Source organism: Tetrao urogallus, assembly GCF_951394365.1.
Source record: "Tetrao urogallus genome assembly, chromosome: 7".
Classification (NCBI taxonomy): Eukaryota; Metazoa; Chordata; class Aves; order Galliformes; family Phasianidae; genus Tetrao; species Tetrao urogallus.
In genome coordinates, this window is record NC_136820.1 from 44,354,661 (window position 1) to 44,374,900 (window position 20,240).

The window sequence follows — 20,240 nt, forward strand, 5'->3', positions numbered from 1 at the left end:
TTTTTTTTTAATAAAACTTAATAAAAAGAGCAATGAAAGTACTAATCTTTACTTGCTAGAACTTTCATTGAAAGTACACCTGAGATTTGAGGATTAGTTCTTATCTTGAAGCTTGAAACCTTGCCAAATATTTTAAAGCTGAAACATTTACCTAAATTTAAGTCTTGTTAAATGAACTGCAGATCCAGTCACAACTACAGACCAGACCAGCATAGAAACCAGCTGTGTTTCAGGTGGCCCATAAAAACATAGGCACGAATTAAAGAAATCATCTGTGTCAGTGTAACAGCTTCCTTGTCTGCAGATTTCATTGACAGTGCCCTTAAAAAGAGTTCTACAAAGGAAAACCTGCACTCAGGTCAGGGAAACCACCCTGTATCACACAGTATGAAAGAGATAATTGTGACATAGCAGCCTGGCAGCTGGATCCTGCCCTATTTGAACCAAAGGTAAAAACTATGGTCTCTGGAAGAAGGTTTTGTACTGTGGACAGCCCCCAGCACACAGCTCTGCGTGCAGATCAATCATCCCTGCCTGTGCTCATCTCACAGAGGGGTGTGGATGCGGATCCATTTCGCTGACCAAAACCCCCAGTAGAAGCAGCACTGGGGAATCCCTGCCTGCTCACCATGCCCTACTTCAGTGACCAGCAAGGAAACGTGCGTGAGGGTTTTATCAATGACACAGGACACTGCCTATGTAAATTAGGTGAATCCTGTACTTTAAACACACAGTGCCATCTCAAGTGGTTAATTATTTCTTTTTAGTGGTGTTGTACATCATCATCACCAACTACAACGACCTCTAGGATCAGCAACTGAAGCAAATAACGACCTCTGTTTCACCATGTTACAAAAGTTGCAGCACCAGAAGCACTGCAATATTTCCAGGCGTTTAAGAAGCACAATGAAAGGAATACGATGCAATCACTCTGTGCAATTCTCCTAGAAAAATGTTTGCAGAAGTTCCCATTCAGTTCCCTTAGTTGAATTCACAGGTCACATAGCATTGCACCTTCCTCTTAAAAACGAATGCTAGAGAAAGCAGCATTATTGGATTTGGAAAAGGAGGCATATCCTCCAAAAGCCAGCAAAGCATTTTATAATTAAAGGATGGAGAATACTTTGGCCACCTCTTGAACATGTCAACCCAAAGCACAGGAGAGACAGATACAACCATTTGTATGACACACATCTCCCCTCAAACGGTGGGCAAAATCCAAGCACTTCTCTTGACAGAAGGAGGGGACAGGAGACCAACAGGTCCCCTCCACATCGAGGAAGTAGCTTCGGCAGTAAAGTGCCCTGCAGACAACCTACACCTCTGCTAACCCCCAGCTGTTGGAGCATACAGAGCACACTGCACCCCCAGTATCCCCAGCAGGTCAAGCTGGCGGGCAAAACACACCAATATATTTCCATCAGCACAAGATGGCAACCAGCACTTCCTCCGAGAGAGCAGCTGGCTTTTTATTGGTATTATTACTATCTTTTTTTCCCCCCACCTCAAGGGAGGGAGCTGATTTAAAAGCATCCCAAGCAGTTTTCTTAAAAACCAACACCACAGTGAGCATTACCAATACTAATGCCAAATGAAACACGAGGCAAACCACCCCCCACTTCCACATCCCCCAACACACACACACACCACAGATATCAACTTATCGAAGTTGGCCGTGCCAGAGTGTGGTACCGACCCACAGCCCCCTCTGCACCACAGCCCCTCCTAAGGAGGGACATCACCGCAACCTCCGCATCCCGAGCCCCCCCCCCCCCCCCGAGCATTGGGCACTGAGCAGAGATAGCCCCTCGCTGGATTCCTCCCCCCCCAACACAAAGGGGCCCCGCAGCGACCGTGCAGAGGGCTGTCGGGGGTGTGGGAGCACCGAGCACGAGCAGGGACCCCACCGCTTACTTACAGTCATGGGAGGCGGCGGCAGCAGTCACTTACCATCATGTTCCCCTGCATTTTAGCGGTTTGAAACATTGCCTTTTCCTTCATTTTTGCTCTCTATGTGTGTATGTGCGTGCGCTGCTCTCCCAGAGTTACTTAATCCAGCGGCTGGATCACTTTAGCGAAGAATCAGCGTGCACTTGCGATGGCTTTTTAGTGTGGAGTGGAGGGAACTACGAGTAGCAGAGGGGGAGGATGCTGGCGTGCTTTTTCCCTTCCCCACCCTTTCATAAATTTTTCCTTGCCCGTTCCCCCCACCAAAAAATAAATGAATAAAACAGCTCCTATCGGATGGGAGGGAAGGAAGGAAGGATTGGGGGACAGCCAGGCTCAGATCCGCCTCTCCCCCCCCCCCCCAGCTTCAGCTCTTGCCCTGTGGGTGCCGGTGGGGCGGGCAGGAGAGAGCCGCACGCCCACCCCTCGCTGTGGCCATGCCCGGGGGTGGGGGAGGGTCCCACCGAGCCCTCCACACCCCCGTTAAGATCCCGCTCGCAGACTGGAGGGGAGAAAATGATAAATAAAAAGGAGACGGGAAAGGGCGGAGGTGGGGGGAAGGAGGTGATGCTTTTTCTCACTTCCTTGGCCGTGCCCGGCTCGCTGCTTTCCCGAGAGGTGCCCACGCGTTTTACCAACAGGAACCGGGGATGGGGTTGTAGAGGGGGAAGGAGGGGACCGGGGGATCGGAGCCGCTTCTCACAGCATTAACTGTTCAGCGGCTAAGGCCAAGCCACGGCTGATGCAGAGAGGGTGGGGAATAGAAGCACCGCGGGTTATAGCGGGGACAGCACTCTGCGTTCCTAAGACTGCGGCCCGGCCCCTCTGCAACTCCCGGCCCGGAGCCCCCCGGCGCAGTGTGGGGCTGGAGCGTTCCCGGCGAGCTGCCCCCGAGGCTGTACACGGGGTTGGAAAAGGCTACTAAGATGATTATCGGATCTTCGACCCATCACCACCGTGCCCAGTAAAAGATGTCCCTCAGTGCCACGGCTCCATGCTTCTTTAATACCTCTCCAGGGACAGGAACTCCATCACTTCCCTGGACAGCCTGCTCCAGCGCCTTACCACTCTTTCAGAGAAGAAATGCACGTGGAAGGATACAGCCCCCACGTTTGCAACCAAGCCTTGACCACACCCTTTATTCCTATTCAGTTTTCCTGTTGTTTTTCACCCATATGACCCCTTGTCCCCCACCCAAGCTGCCCTGCTCAGTGGCCACTGGAAGATGTTCCCTTCCTGCCACCAATGTGGGAATAAGCCTCTCAGTGTGGCTTTCCAGAGACAGCCATGCCACTCATCCCAAAGGCTCACACCTCAGCAGGTTCCTCAGTGAGGAACGTTCCTTCCTGAAGAGTTGTGTTATTTTCTCTCTTATCACATGTATACAATTTGTTCAGAAATAATGATTGTCAGCTGCAGGAGAATTAGATGTCACAGGATGGCTTGGACCTCAAGGATCATCAACATCCAACCCACCTGCCCCAGGCAGGACTGCCAACCTCCATATCTAATACTAGACAAGGCCAGAATGCCCATCGATTTCATGTGGGATGGACACAGCTGCTTATGAACTTGCATGCTCCAAAGAGGAGAAAAAAACTCTGACAAGGGAGAAAGTGATTTGCTTAAATAGCTGAGAAAGAAAACCAAGAACAAAAAGCAGAAGAAGCCAGAAACTCTCTTGTCATCCAAGGGTTAACCAAGAAAAAGGCTGGAGTAAAAGCTCCGCTTCTATTCATGGAGACTTTTGTTGTGCTCATCTGTAGTGCCTACAACTCCGGTCCTACACAGCATGTAACACTGTTTTCTCATGGGCAATGGTCATCCATTGCAAACAGAAAACCTGAGGATCAACCTGTGTGAGTTCTGCAATAATGTCACCCTGCACTTGCAAGTCTCTATTATCTTCTCTGTTATCTTTATTTCAGAATTGCATACACCTGACACACTGTGCATCTTGAGTAAGAAGCTCTTCATTTTGTTTCCCAAATTCTTGTCTCTTGTTTTCTTCAATTTTTCTTTTATCAAGCAGCTCCTGTTGCATCTCAGTCTTTTACCCTCAGGTGTTTTAATTATGTATGAATGCAGAACATTTGTTACCCACTTCACAGTTAGCAGACCCATTTGCCTCTTGCATATATACATATATTATATATCAATACAATTACTTACCATGTATTGAACTCTGGCAATAGCATCTTTTGGATGTTTTCCCCTCAACTTTGGCATGATGCAGGTACTGGGTTTGCCTGACTGTTTTCATTTAAATTACTCATTGCTGGCAAAACCACGGCAATTGCCTTGATTAAAATAACTTTGTTTAAAGTGAAGACTTCAAGCAAAAGGCTTAGTTTCACCTTTGACAGCATTCCGTTGCTGAGGAGTTTTTTTTTATTATTATTGTTAAACACCAACCATGGTGTTTAATGCAGGAAGGACCTGAGATTTCTTCCACATTTCTGTAGGGAACATTTTTGACTTCTAATGATGCAGAAAGATAACCAATCACCCTACAACCAAAGACAGTAATGGCTTATGGTGCTAAACTGTTTGCTGGTGGTCATCCTGAAATTAAGGCCAAAAATCCACCCCAGAGAACCTCAATATAAAACTAAAATGTTTCTTAAACACATCAAGCTTTCTATTAGTGGAAAACAGTCAGAATTCATGATTTCTGCATTTGTTGGTTTAAACTCAATGTACCTCCTTTGTCAGTAGAGTTACTTCTGATACAAACATATGGAAGTTCAGCTCAGACTCAGCTGGATCTCAACCTCAAGATCTTAAGTGAAATGACTGTACACTTATATATATGTATATGATACCAATGTATTTGCCAATCTATTTCTATCTAAGGTACATACTGGGACAAAAACCTTCGGGCTTCTTTTTATACCTGATCCAGGAATTTCCTCTGTATCTCAGGTACTTTGACAAAAACAAAATGCCATCTTCATGTGCCAACATTTCTATAGGTTATTTTGAGGAAATCTACTTTTCTTACCTCTATCACCGAATGCAATACATGAAAAAAAAAAACTGCCTTATAGAAATTTTTTTCTTTGTAGGTTTCAGCACTCTGATGCAGACTTTCTTTATCTGAAAGGGAACACAGCCTACAATGCTTACATCCTATTGACAGTACTTTATTTAAAACCATGATAAGAGAGTGGGAGAATTTATTTTATCAAAGAAAACCCATTCATTGTATTTGATGCTGGCTCCCCTTCTCACTAGCCAAAACAAGTCTGGGAACAGTCCTTCTGAATAGAAGAATTAATTTCACACAATATTAGCTGGCTGCATAGCACACACTTTCTTTTATTCAGTATTTTTAAAGAAGTATTTTAAGGATATAAGACCACAGAAAAATACAACAGCTGTTGAACTGAAAGTCCTTTCTGAGACTATCAGGACTTCACCATTTCTCCTTAAACTACAGTTACTTTTTCTTCTCCCCAATAAAAAACTTTATGTAATTTCAAAATATAACAAACAGCATTTTCTTCTCAAACCCATTTGTAAGAATTCCATCTCCTTCCTTTCAGCCTATCCAACAAGTCTGTGCTCAGGATTCTCTTCAGTCTCATTTTGAGACTATGCTTTCTAAGATAATTCAAAGTCATGCTATAACTCCACCAGTTCTTCCTGTCCCTTACATCCCAGCAGACTCAGGACACAGCACTGTGCATATTTATTCATTTTTTGGGGCCAGTCAGTTCAACTGAGCTCTAGGAAAGTCTGTTTGCACTTTCTGCCACGCACACATTATGCAGAACTTGAAATATTTACCTAGTGTTAAATCTAAAATAACTCTAGAATTTCAGATAACCAACTTAGACACCAACAAGCTCTGAGCTAGTGTATTGTCACAGAAATGCTGAGAAGGAACCCAACCCAAATGCCTGTGATCAGAGGATCACTCTGGCTGGATCACTCTGACCTCCCAATCACCTTCTCAAGTAGGGTCATCTCTGATGTTAGCCCAGGTTGTTGAGGGCTTTATCAAGTCATATCTTGAAATCCTCCAGAAATGGCAACTGTACAGCCTCATGGGGCAACCCATTCCAACTGACTGTCCTCATGTGAAACAAAAAACAGTGCTTATACTCCATCTGAACCTCTGTTGTTTCAGCACAGGCCTGTTGCCTCTCATCCTTCTGCCCTGCCTAATTGGGGAGAATCTGGTTCCACCTTCTTGATAACCTCCCTAATGGACTGGAAAGCTGCTTTCGTGTTCCTCCAAACCCATCTCTTCATCATGCTGAACAAATCACAGAATCACAGAATCACAGAATCACAGAACTGTAGGGGTTGGAAGGGACCTCCTGAGATCATCGAGTCCAACCCCCCTGCCAAAGCAGGTTCCCTACACCAGGTAGCACAGGTAGGCATCCAGGCAGGTCTTGAACATCTCCAGAGAAGGAGACTCCACCACCTCCCTGGGCAGCCTGTTCCAGTGCTCCGTCACCCTCACTGTAAAGAAGTTCTTGCACATGTTTGTGCGGAACTTCCTATGCTCCAGTTTCTGGCCATTTCCCCTTGTCCTGTCTCCTCTCACCACTGAAAAGAGTCCGGCCTCGCCATTCTGCCCCCCACACCTTAGATATTTATAGACCTGGATCAGGTCCCCTCTCAGTCTCCTTTTCTCAAGGCTGAACAGACCCAGTTCACTCAGCCTTTCCTCATAGGGGAGATGCTCCAGGCCCTTCACCATCTTCGTGGCCCTCTGCTGGACTCTTTCCAAGAGATCCCTGTCTTTTTTGTACTGGGGAGCCCAGAACTGGACGCAGTACTCCAGATGAGACCTCACCAGGGCAGAGTAGAGGGGGAGGATCACCTCCTTTGACCTGCTGGCCACGCTCTTTTTAATGCACCCCAGTAAGCCATTGGCCTTTTTGGCCACAAGGGCACACTGCTGGCTCATGGCCAACCTGTCGTCCACCAGGACACCCAGGTCCCTTTCCGCAGAGCTCCCCTCCAGCAGCTCATCCCCCAACCTGTACTGGTGCATGGAATTATTCCTCCCCAGATGCAAGACTCTACACTTGCTTTTGTTAAACCTCATCTGGTTTTTTTCTGCCCAGCTCTCCAGCCTATCCAGGTCTTGCTGAATGGCAACACAGCCTTCAGGCGTGTCAGCCAATCCTCCCAACTTCGTATCATCTGGCTCCCTCGGCCTCTCCTCAAGGGCTAAGACCCTCAGACTCCAACCACCTCAGTGTCTCTGCTGAACTTGCTCCAATTTGTCTGTCTTTTAGTGAGAGCCCAGATCTGGACCAAGCGTCAAGGAAAGGAGATCACCAAACAAAACATCACCTGTAGTACTTGATTTGCTACTAATTAAAGCATACAAAGGAATGGGATTGCTGATACCTTAAGTAAAATGATTGAGTGTAAAACACTGCAAACCTAATGGAAGCCAGGGACAGAATAGTAAATAGTTCAATAATGGTATTTGATAGTACACTAGTGGAGAGAGAATTACAGCAAGAAACCTCTTCTTTTCTTCCTAAAGTGGACCATTTTTGAGCATTCTGCTAACCAAGACATGCAGCATGTCTATTCTGAAAAACTTGTACTCAAACTATGCTGGAACCTTGCCCATGTATTTAAACAAAAACATGAGGACAGCTGTAGTGATTGCTCCTTCTTGCAAAGAAAATACATTAGAGAGACAGATAAAGCAATTATAATGTTAAATAAAGATTAAAAAAGTACTTCTGAGAATCCCTAATTCTTCAAGAAATTAGAATAATGACAGAACAGCTGCTGCTAAAAAGACAACATTCCCTACTTCTCACTGCATGAAGGTACTTAAGCCATCTCTGCTAACCCAAACAGGAGAGAAATAGCTGAAAATGGAGAAATTAAGTTATCTCAGACATTCTGAGGAAAAACGAATGTGATAGGAACCACTGAATTTCCAAATGATTTGTGGTGCTACTGCCAAAATTGTGCCAGGTGGTGACATTCTCCACCCCTCCCCATGACCTCCACTTTACCACTCTGGTTGAGGCCATTCACTTCTCCTTGTAGAAGCACAGCCTCATCCACTGAGATGCAGAACTAAGCAACTTCACGTCCCTGGGGACTTTGCAATAACATACCCGAAAAATGTTGCATTTGAGAAAAACTCATTAATGTGTTCCTATTACAGCAGTAAGAATGAATTGTCTCAAGGTATAGCTGGACAGTTTAGTTGGCACGTATTAACTCCATTCTGGGGGAAACAGTGATATTATTCAGACACTAAATGACCATGCACTAGTTTGACATTTAGCTCTTAAAAAGCAAGGTAATTCATTAGATTCACCAGGGATGTGAAGACGCATCACCTCCAGACAGCAACCTGGAATGCAGTCAACTCCCCACTATCTGCAAGTGAATTATTCAGCTGCAAACAGACCATAACATTGCTACAAAGATCTCCAGCTTGTATTCCTGTAGTCCATGATAAACCACAGAGCTTACAGTCTCACATGGAGCGCTGCTTTCATGCTGTTACACTGCCATCTCAACTACAGACAAAACCTTGGAGTGCAATTCATAAAATGGTATGAGATGGGAGATCTCACACTATGATCCACTGCACTAATGGATGTATAGAGTTACTTGCCCACACGTCCCAGATTATAACTTTATTAGTAGTAGAACTTAAGAATATTTCTTGGATTTTGAACTGAATACCATTCTTTGGTGCTGTCTAATATTGACATGCCTCAGACCTCTAGGAAGTACGCCTGTGGCATTAATACAGCACATAGAAAATGAGAGAGACTCAAATGAGTACATATGGACATACATGCCCATATGAAGCACATGAGGTTTCTTGCTAGGAGAGTGTATAGACCACACACTATATGTACAGCACAGCCTGGGCATAAGGCAACATGGACAGCTGCAGGCTAGGACAGTAGGATCCAGGACTGCTACTCAAAACTATAGATTCCCCTTTGAAGCTTCTCTTTCTTCACGTTTCCAGCTTCTAAACTCCATGAATAAAAGCTAAAAATACACAGAATTCAAATAATTACTTTTTCATGAATGAAATCGACTGTTGAAGTTGCCAAGGGATTCAGAGAAGGAGGAAATGTATTCAGAATATAATTTCTTCATAATGAAATGGCCTATGAAATTTATATATATGTGAATGCTAGGAAAATCTAGGCAGAATCATTAGACACATTAGTAACAATGAGAAAACATTAACATGAAGCAGTCTGAGATCTTGCTTTCCAGGCATATACTGCTTCTGGTTAAACAGAGATAGTATGTTTAAAACTTTAAAAACCACAAGTTCCGTAGTAGAAATGACATGCACCATATTCATATACTTTAGCAAGTATTTTCAGTATTAAATGGACTTTGAATTCCCAGTTAGACTTCAAGAATTTCACTGTGTAAGCAACTGATCACACTGCTAAACCAAGAGTATGCTGTGCTACTCAGTTCTCCCAGAATAAGAAGGTGCTTCAAAGTTTAAAATATATAGTAAATACATGGAAGGGTAACTAAGGCACAGTTTGCTGAAAGCAATGTGTGCACTAAGATTTCTCATTAACACTGAATTGACAACATTGACAGACTTGTGTTAAAAAGTAAAATTTTGTCATGCAATGGATTTCATCCTCTGGAGCAATTTTAATTTCACTGCCATTTTGACAGTTACATACTGTAATGAAAATGAAGTTGAGGACGCAAAAAGCATGAGCCCCTTCATTCAAGTGTTTACTGCTGACAGTGATTGCAGCCGAACTGGAAAGATATCAAAACCGCAATTCCTGCAAGACAAGAGAATCTCACATAATGGCAAGAAAATGCCAAGTCTTAAGATTCAAGCAAGTTCATCTCAATGAAACCCCCCCCAATGGCAAGGGACTTAGAACTAGATGATCTTTAAGTCCCTGCCAACCCAAGCCATTCTATGATTCCATTCTATGAATTGAATGGAAGTCCTGCAGTTGAATCTCACAGCTATGACCAGGTTCCAACCATAAAATTTCCTTGAACATGAAACACCATAAGTCAAGCTCACTATCGGTTAAATAATAATAATAATAATAAAATGAATAATAATAAAAAACAGTTCCCAATTTACCCAAGAATGAAGATTCTTTTTAATAAATGACCTACTGACAGGTTATTGCTCAGAAGGCATCCTAGCTTTGGTATATGTTAAGAACAACAATGCTGCAGTCTTGTAGAGAAGACTTCTTATTTTTTGTAAGTATCAGTACATTTCTATTTCTTTCATGAAACAGTATAGGATCTTATAGTAGATAATTTAATGCTTGCCAACTCCCATTAATTTCTAGCTAAACTTTCTAGCCTGGGAGACATACTAAAACATTGTAATTTCAAATCAGGTGAGTCTATGTTTTGATTAGAGAGCCAATTTTTTTTCTTCCATTGTGATACAGATGATTAAATTTCTCTGCTAATTATCTGTATCTCCTCACAACACTCCGTGCCTGATAAAAATATTTCAACAAAATAAGACTGCATCTAATTGCATTACTCCTTTTATGTGATGAGAGGTTGATATAAGCCTGTCAATTCAGTCTGAGTTCTCTTCACCTTGAGGATAATATTAGTGCATCCTACTGTTGGATGATATTCCTACCACATCTGCAGATATTTTTTTTGCTCTACTATTCAGTGGACTTTCAGTGGATTTTTACAATAGATGGCCAACTCTTGCAATAGAGGCACTGTAACACAATTTATTCTTCCTAGGTAAGCGAGGATGAAATTCTCAATTATTTCAGATTAGGTATGTAAATCCTTTCAAATAAGGGATACAATCCTACAAACAATGTCTACTTTCTGTTAATATGCACAAGTTGCTAGGTTGGCATTGAAGTCAAGGACTTAGTTAATCTGTTCTGCTGATCACCTGACTGGTATTATTTGAGTCTGTAAACGTGTGGCGTTTTATTACATTTCCAAAATGCTTGAGCAAACAGGGCCCTGACTTCTATTCAGTAATATAATAAATACATATATAAATATACAATTACTTTTTTTTCCCCCCAGTATAATAGTAAGATGGATCCAGACTAAGAGATTGTCTCCAAATGTCCAAATCTTTCGGCATGGTCAATCTAATTGCTTTGGTAAGTTTTCAGCCTCAAGTCAGGGTACTTTGAAGGCAAATGATAACTAACATCATCACTTTATCTTCAATTAAAGATTGAGTTCTGCCTGCTATGGAACCAACACTTTAAATAGTTAAAGCAATAGGAGCTGGGGAAGCACCACCAAAGTGCAAGCCTACCTTAGCCATCATTTTCACTATGAGATATAGTCATAAGCTTCATTTTACTGGACACTAAAATGAATACATCTCAGTTTGCTTCCTAATGCATGCTATCATTTAAATTAGAGGAAACAGTAAGTAAGGAAAAAAGAGATAATTGAAATAAATGAATGCCCATAAAGCACGAACACTGGAAGTTTCATTAGAAAAATTTTTTAAAAAGAAAAAATTATGACATCCTTGTTTTACAAAGACATGCTGATATGAAGCAACAAGCTAAATTCACTAACTGTAAGAAGTCTCACAAATTTCAACTGTCAGAAACTTATCCAGAGAAGGTAAGTGGGAGCTTTATTGGCTCTCAGTCAACTTAGGTAGATACAATGTGTATAAAGAAATAACCAACCTTACCAAGTATTGTAGAGAAAGGAAGGAGTAAAAAAAAATGTGTCCCACTCAATGTTCTGTCCCACCCTCTCTGTAATTACCCCAGAGGAACTATGACCCAGGCAGCCCAACCACCTTCCAGGAGACCAACTTCCACACAAGAACGCTGAAGTTTCAACCATCCCTTCAGAGGAAAGGACTTCATGCTTGGTGTGTGCTGACAGAAGATGGCATACAGTGGGATCTGATCACACATCCTCGCCCTGATGGCTCTTTCACACCTGGCACGTGAGAGCATTATTTCAAACAGCTTTTTGTGTGCTACAGCCTCTAGCAAGCACATTTGCTTGCTGATCCCCACATCAAGAAGGCTGTGAGGACAGTTTCCCAAAGCAGCAGTGAGCAAGAGATCTTGGCCAAGGTTGTTGGCAGAAGAAGACTTTGAGCAGTGAGCTCAGTACACAAGCAAAGGCCATGGCATGGATGTGATGAAAAGCAGGAGGCTTGACTAGCATGCCATATGAAGGCTCTTGTGATTGCAATGGGCTTTCATTATCTATTTTGTTTTCTATTTCAGTCTTAGTTGTATTGTTGTTTTCTTTTCCTGAGGAATAGAGCTCAGTTGTTGGTGTGGCTAGAAGATATTTACGTATACTTTTTTGGCATAGCAAAATATAATTAGAAAATGTAAATATAACTTAACTCCATTAGTACACTGAACAATAAAAAGATCGCAACACAGGCTACTCTGTATCTCCAATAACTCATCATCCAAATTATACAGCACATGTACATTAGACCATCCTTTTCAACAAAATTAATCTTTCCTTGTCGTGGCTGAAAAACAAAACCGATTTATTAAATATCAGCACACAGCATAAATGACACTATGAATTTTGCACGGGAAAACATTTTGTAATAGAGCTGATTAAAATCTTAACTTACAGAAAAGAATATATTTTTACGGTGAAATTTTCTGTAAGCCAGAATTCTAACTGAGTAACTTGGTTTTGAAATGCAGCTATTTTGCATCAGGGGAGTTCATATCCCATTGAATCCTTCCTATAGATCTGGCTCCTTAGATAAATGAATAATGTGACTTGTGAAGAAAAATCTTTACTAGAAACAAGGATGTGAAAATTTGATGCATGATTATAAGACAGCAAAAATCTTTTCTCTTCCACCTCTCTAAATAAAACCTAAATATACAAGTAAGAGAAGAAATATTCTCAAAAGAAAACATGAATGTTTTTGTGGAAAGGAAATTCTGGCCATGAAAACCTTTACTTAGCAAGCTGCAAAAATTCCATCTTAAAATTATTTAGTTTGAAAATATTTGATTATGTATTTATTAAGCCACTGTTTTCCAGAGAAGCTGAGTCCTGTATGCCATAGAGTCAGGAAAACATTACCCTGGTATTCACAAGGAAACACACAGGGCAAAAGGAATTAAGGCCAGTGGAAGATGTGGAGGCCTAAACCAGGACGTGAGTGGAACTTACACAGAATCACTGAATGGCTGAGGTGTAAATATCCTTTCAGAAATTTATAAATATTGGTAAGTTCCCATTCGCCCCTGAGCCTCCTCTTCTCCAGGCTGCACAGTTCCAGCTCTCAGTCTCTCCTCATAGGAAAGTTGCTCCAGTCTCTTCATCATTTCTGTGAACTTGTGTTGGACATTTTCCAGTACGTCCATAGTTCTGTTCAGGTTTGAATCTGACTGCATGTTTGAATATAAAACTGAAATCATGGAAATTGCTGCTTTGCTCTCACAGTACTATATAAGACTCGGGCCCCAAAGTCTTCTAGGTTCTCACATCTTCTCCACACACATCTTCCAAGTCAGACACATGCAGATACCCTGAAGAGCCAAGGAGAAGAAGAACGTGGAAGTTTATATGACGAAAATGACCTTACTTTCTCATCATTTTACTGAGGCATAAAAGATATCTTCCTTCATCTGCTGCTGCAGTTAGAAGTGGTTTGAAATCCTAACCTTAGGGAGACACTCTTTTCCTCTCCTGTCTTGTATTCACTTCCACATAAATGCCTGCTGCCTCTTTGAAATTCAAGCGTTCGCTGTTTTCCCAGAATGCAGAGAAAATAAGTTCTGAAATGACAACAGGTCTTAAGAATCTGGGCCAAAGTCAGAGTGGAAAAATTGATTTAAATCCAAATGCTGGATGAAACTTGCAATTACTGTTGTTATGTCATGCTCTCTCTTAAAATCACTGCCATCTTCTCTAATTAAAAAAAAAAAAAAAAAAAAAAAAAGTGAGTGCTTTCTGGTATAAGAGAAGGAACTATTCCCTAATCAGCTGCAATATCAAGCCTATTTACGCCATTGTTCTAATACTACTTCTCTCTCTGTAAAATAACATGAAATCAGAGCTGCTTGTGAGATAAGAGTTCTTTTAAGTTTTGGATCAGAATATAGATTTTGGTGATTCTCTCTTTTTTCTTTCCTGGCATTCCTTGTTCTGCTCTTGCCTGTACAATAAATACTCCATTTTCAGATGAATATGGTTCTGTGTCATCTATGAAATGTATAAATTAGATGTTAGCAATTGCCATGGAATGCAAGAGAAATTATTTCCCTTCCTTTATAACTCCCACAGCTGCATTCCAATGCCATGGCTATTGTTTATGAAAATAAAAATGGAAGACTACTCAATGAGTTAATGCTCTAGCTCTGTAATACCTACAGAACTGAATTTAGAGCCTGGCTCTCATCCAAGTAAAATGGACATAGGCATTTCCGCTCCTTTCATGCGCATTACAAAACAGAAGTGGCTTTATATCATATATGATACACGCTACACAACCCCCCGACCTTTTCTATGCAGTGTGCTCATGAGCCAGGTCCCCTTCTCTTCAGTATGTGCCCACCTACTCCCAAGATATTTTGAATGACTTATCTTTGAAAATTATCATGCTTTTATATTTTCTTTCATTTTCCCAAATTTTTCCATCACTTTTCTGCCTTGTCTATCAAAAGTATGTTTAGTGAGCTGTTGCAAGGCTTGAGCTAACAACAAAGACCTTCACGTCATTATCTACCAAATAAATATTGCAAGGGGACATTATAACAAAGAGAACATCTGCATGTTGCTCCACAGACAGCATAGTTCTAGACTCTAAAGTGAAAGGAACTAAAACACTGTAACATGTTTATGAATAGAGAAGCAATTAAGTAATAACACGCAAGTTTGCAAATCTTATTAATTACTCAGGATCGATGCAGCATAAAAAAGATGGTTCAATGAACATGTCTCATGCCTCCTAATATCACTCCATGGCCTCAGGCAGGACATAGATTAGTTCTTGAAACATCTGTAAACGGATAAGTGACTTCAACAAGGCTGACTGCCAGGGAGCAGCTGAAGAAGAGCTGCTCCAAAGGCAGAATAAGCCAGGAGCTGAGGGAGATGGGGCATTGTCCCACAGCACCTGAACAGGGCCAGGGTGGTGACAGGTGACCTCCACAAGTCACAAATCGTGACAAAACCACAAATGGTGTGTCAGGTTCTGATCCATTCTGAGAGCTCCAGTAGAAGACTGGTCTGGAGATGCTCTACTAACGCTGCAGATTCAGGGGTGTAACCAGGGTGGGCAGTCCATGCCAGGACAGCAGGAGACAGCAGTGGGCTCTGAGACAACCCAACACAGGCAAATTTAAATGATGCTTGAACTTAAATGGTGCTGTTGGGCCATGGGCCAACATCCAAAATGAGGCTGTTCAGGGCAATTAAGGTTAATTAGTTTATTGACAGCACTGATATTAAGGCCAAAAACCTTTGAGGATCCAGATCTCAGCTTCTCTGCATGTCAGTCCATGGAAAAAAAAAATATCAGATTCTATTTCAGGATTATCCTTAGAAAAGCATCATAAAAATTAATCAGACACCATAATTACAGGGGACCTTCTGCCTGCCTTAGACAGGCAACTGGTCTGATGAATAGCTTGGACTTACAGGTGGAAAGCTATAAATAAGAGATGTTGACATAAAAGCTAAAAAGCTTCCCCTGTGAAAAGCTAGAAAGCTCCCCCTCTTTGTCCTGCTACACAGCATCAACACAATTTGTGGTCCACACTCTGAAAGCCTGAGAACAGAAACCCATGCAAAAGTCACAACAAACATTCAGAGGACTGCTTTCCCTGTCCCAGGAACAAAGCCACATTGCTTCCATTGCCTTTTAGGCCATGCACAATCAAACATGGTAGTTTTCAGGATTTATCCCAACAACATCAGTTACAGGCCAAAAGTTAAATTAACAGTCTACTGTCAATAAAAGAATTTCCCCCACAATAACACAACTCTTCAGCTCTTACCAACATGCTCTGTTCTTGCTCGTTTATTAAAAGGAAAGAACGTGACCCAAAGATTCCCAAAATATGAAATTTCAGGGCATGTGGGATTCGTGGGATTCAAGGCATTCAGCATGGGATCTCCTCACAGCTTTACATTAATTACTGGGGGAACTATCAACCTTTGACTTCACCTACAGAGACTCAGAAATCCAAGGCTGATGAGGTTTTCCACCTTTGCTGGTCAGAGCAATTAGTGGGTTCTCCATTGCATCAATGATCCTCTTAGTCCAACCTACCTGGCATTCAAATATTAAAAGTCTTCCTCCCAAACATAAGCAGCTGCACTCTCTTCTGCCTACCATGGATGTGCTTGCCCCTGAGATGAGCTATAGAGCCATGGGCACATTAATTTATCATATGCCTTTCACCACTGATCATTTGTTGCTTACCCCATTTTACTACGGACTTTAGCTCCAAAACGGATGGTGAAATAAATGGACAAATAAATCAGGAAGCCAGGAATATCTCCATTTCTATTAGCTGATGCTCCACGATATGTCATCTTCCTCCTGCTCTCCAAATTTAGTCTTGACTGGTGGGCAGCACCAGATAATATTCAATCTCCATGCCTCTTTCAGGATAGCCATATATAAAACTATAATGACAAATAAGCAACCTGCCGGCTCTGCAAAATTATAATGCTATTGAAAGGAGCTTCATATGTCTGGAAAAGGTACATTTCACTACTGACTGGGAATCTGAGAAACTCTGCCTATAGTGTGGCACATACTGGTGAACAGGAAGCAGAGCATGGGGTTATTTGTAGTGGTTGCCCTGATATTTACGCTGCTACATTTGGGAGCCCAGGAGCCTGTCACTCACCAATAAGTATGGAGGAGACATCTCAGAAAAGTAAGCTCTGTGCTTCATCATCTTGTCAAGTTGAGGGCTTTCTACCTCACAGAAAATGCAGATCCTGACTCCCTGGGAACTGTGGGGAAACCAAGAAAACCACCGGGTTCTCTGGCTTCACTTTGATTTCATGATTTTTTACCATAACATTCCACGAGGACGTGGACACAACTTCATAGCAAAAATATCAGAGCTTTTCCAGCAGCTCTCAGCATGGCCTTCTGGTTCATACACCTGTTGAGTGCTCCAAGAGCTAGAGGAGAGTAGCAAAGGGAACCTATAAATTGTCATCAGCTGCTTGTAACATATTGGCACTGCCACAGATAGCAACATCAGTGCCCTACTGTGCTGAATGGTGTTTCTTCAATACAGAAGAAATCTGGACACAGGGTCAGAACAAAGATCTTCTGAGCACTGTCCAGTCAGCCATTTTTTTCTTTTTATAATTAATTTATGTTTGACATAACATTCATGGTAGTAAAACAAAACCCGGCAGACCAAAAAATGACGAACAAGGTCAGAAATTCAAAGTGGCATGATGAGGCCAATAAACTTTCATTACAAGCCCATCCAAAAGAATAAAACAACAAATGAGAAATGACATTAAAAATGAGAAATCCTCAGCCAGAATGAGTGAGCACAACTCTGTTCAGGACAGACAATTTATACTGATTTACATTAGATGAGCATCTGGCCTCATATGCCTTGTGATTCGTTGCAGGGAAAATTAGCTTTCTTGGGTATGGCATCATAATTCTGGGATATCACCACTGTGGAGCTGATCCCAAAATACAGCCCGTTAAAGACATGTATTTGCTACTACTTTTAAAAGCTACAAGACAAATAAGACCCCAAATCCCACTACACAATTAGGAATCGGATGCAGCATAGTCTCATGCCTTGGCTGTGAGCGGCTCCATCCATACTAAAGTGTTCAGTAAATACAGGACAGGCAGCAGGACTGGCAGAGAAAGAGCAGGAGCTGCAGCCCCTTGGGTGCCATTTACTGGCTGTGACTACAGCTTGCTGGAGACCCCAGCCCTTGCTGGAAACAAGCTGTCAGAGGGAAAAGAGAGGATCTGTTCATGCAGATGGCTCCTGTCAATCAGTTGTTAGTTTATTCCCAATGTTCAGAATTATTCCCACTGCAGAAAGTTTTCATGCAAAGGAAGAGTATTCAAAGATAGCACTCTATGCAGTCATTTTTAAGAAAAACAACTTTTAACAAAAAAGCATCTCACACAAAAGTGTCCAATGAAAGATGACACAGAAAATTACACACTCTTGAGGTAGAAATGGGTATGTGTTACGTCACGTAATGTAAAACCACCTTGGGAATAACAAGCACATAACGTCTCTAGATGGTCATAAAGTCAGCCATGTAATTCTGCAATCCAGTAGAGGGCAAACTTAGTCTGTATTTTCTCAAAATGCACCTAGAACTGTCAGTGGCAGGTTTTCAGTCTTGTTTGTCTTTCATTTGATAGCCTATAAAAATACATAGTTACCTACAGCACCAGAACTTACAAGATGAAACCGCATCAATTGTACCTACCATTCAGTGGGTCTTCAGCCAAATTGGTATTTATTATGTAGTCAACAAACCAACGAGGAACAATATACATTTTGAATATTTTCCATTACTGTACTGTTTTATGCCATTAATTCCAATACATGATTAATGAGTAATTATCAAACTGTGTTCTGGAGATTGCTCACTTCTGTAACAAAGAAATGAAGAACAGCCTCACTACTCCTATTAAAAATGTATCAGCACACCTGCTTCAAGGAGTGCTACTTTATTTTAGCTGTAGAAATGAAACACCCTCTTGCAACTTTAGGTTCTGCTGCATATTGAGGAAATCAAGGATTTGTTTCTTATTTTTTGGTTTCTTTCTTTTTTTGAGGGGGGGGGGGGGGGGGGGGAATTCTTTCTGAAAGAATCTCTCGTGTCTAGAATAAAATTACACTGCTTTTAATGGCCATGCACAGTGAGCACAGCAAGTCTTGCATGCTCCTGGCCAGATGAATTCAGTAGTCCAATTCCTGTTTTTAAAAGAATGATTCATGTGCATGTCCTCCTCTTCTCACAGAAATGAAGGCTTCCAACCATCTGACAGACAGCCAAAAAGTTTGGAACCAGCTCAAACAACTCTCCTTATGACTAGTAAAGTTAGCACCATGTTGTTCCTGGTCCTATTGGAAACCTCAAAGAGACTGATGAGCCCCACCACCTCGCTACAAGCTTATGCCCACAAGAAATAGCATGAGGACAGTATCAATCACAGAGACCAAAGGAAGAAGGGATGCTGTTCACTCTTTCTGTCACCCAGTACACTTTTGAGCAAGAGATACAGAGGCCAAGACAACTAATAATTCCTTACACAGGAACTTTTTATAGCGGTAGAGCCAAAAAAAAAAAACTACAAAAAAACCTAAGCAACAACAGTAGGGACCATATGTATGTGACAGTAGATCCTCAGGAAGGATCAACTGACCTTACTCCATGGCTCAAGACACTTGAACTTTACTTGCAAATCTGCCACTGGTTGATGGGTAACCTTGAGTAAAAGATCTTTACCATTGCTAACATGAGGCAAAACCATGATCTTTTTTAAAGCACTTAGATGAAAAGCATCATCGTGTCTGAGTACTGTCAGTATCAAATATCAGTACTAACTGTGAGCAGTTTTGGGCATTACAGCCTTTCTCGTGAAAAAAGCTGAGCAATCTGATAGACCAGAAAAGTGTTTATGTGCATGCTTTGGCCTACTGGGACTATTCCCATACTAAAAGTTCAGTACATGATTAAATATCTGACTGATCTGACACTTGGTGTGCTCAGTAGAATCCAGCTTCATAGTGATTCTTGAGGAACCATCAATGCTATCCTCGCTTGGGAGATCCTTAGTTAGTCCAAGACCCAAGGGAGCCAACAATGGGATGCACATGTATAAATACGTACAAACACACTATTTACATTCAAATTCCCCTAGAGTACAGTTAATCAGGTTTGTGTAGGAAAGTACACCTGACAAGACTATTTCAACAGGAACAAACCAAAACATCTAGTTTCAGCTGTAATGTCCTTTCAGCAAATCCATTTCAGCACCAGCCCAGCTGGTGCTCCTCCTAGCTCTAAATGAGCCATCCACCCCTAATTAACCTCTCACATCACTGATCTTGTCAGGGATGCCAACCTGTCTCTCTGAATCTGCCACCCACTCCACCAGCATCTTAAACTGGCACCTTTAAGACCAATGTTCTCTTCTTTCCCCCCAGCCATTAGCAGCTGTCTGCACACAGTGCCTTGCCTCACGTCTCAGACAAAACAGACATGCTTCACTCACGTTTCACTTCATGTAGGCAGATTACAAAAGATGCAGCTCTAAGAGATGCAGCATTCGGTACTAAACCACT

General features: G+C 41.9%; 1 protein-coding gene across 2 annotated transcripts in view; it reads right to left on the bottom strand.

Moving 5' to 3' along the window:
• The window catches only part of DPP6 (dipeptidyl peptidase like 6), a gene marked incomplete at both ends in the record, with an annotated part of 485,505 nt that overhangs the window by 433,199 nt on the left and 32,066 nt on the right, over nt 1-20,240 (bottom strand). The window contains one exon of one of the 2 annotated variants that reach the window (XM_079538260.1): nt 1,951-2,001. The exons of the other annotated variant lie outside the window; for it this stretch is intronic. Coding sequence (XP_079394386.1) covers nt 1,951-2,001 — 51 coding nt within the window. Of the gene's footprint in view, nt 1-1,950; nt 2,002-20,240 lie in introns of those variants that run through there. 2 annotated transcript variants of the gene reach the window in all.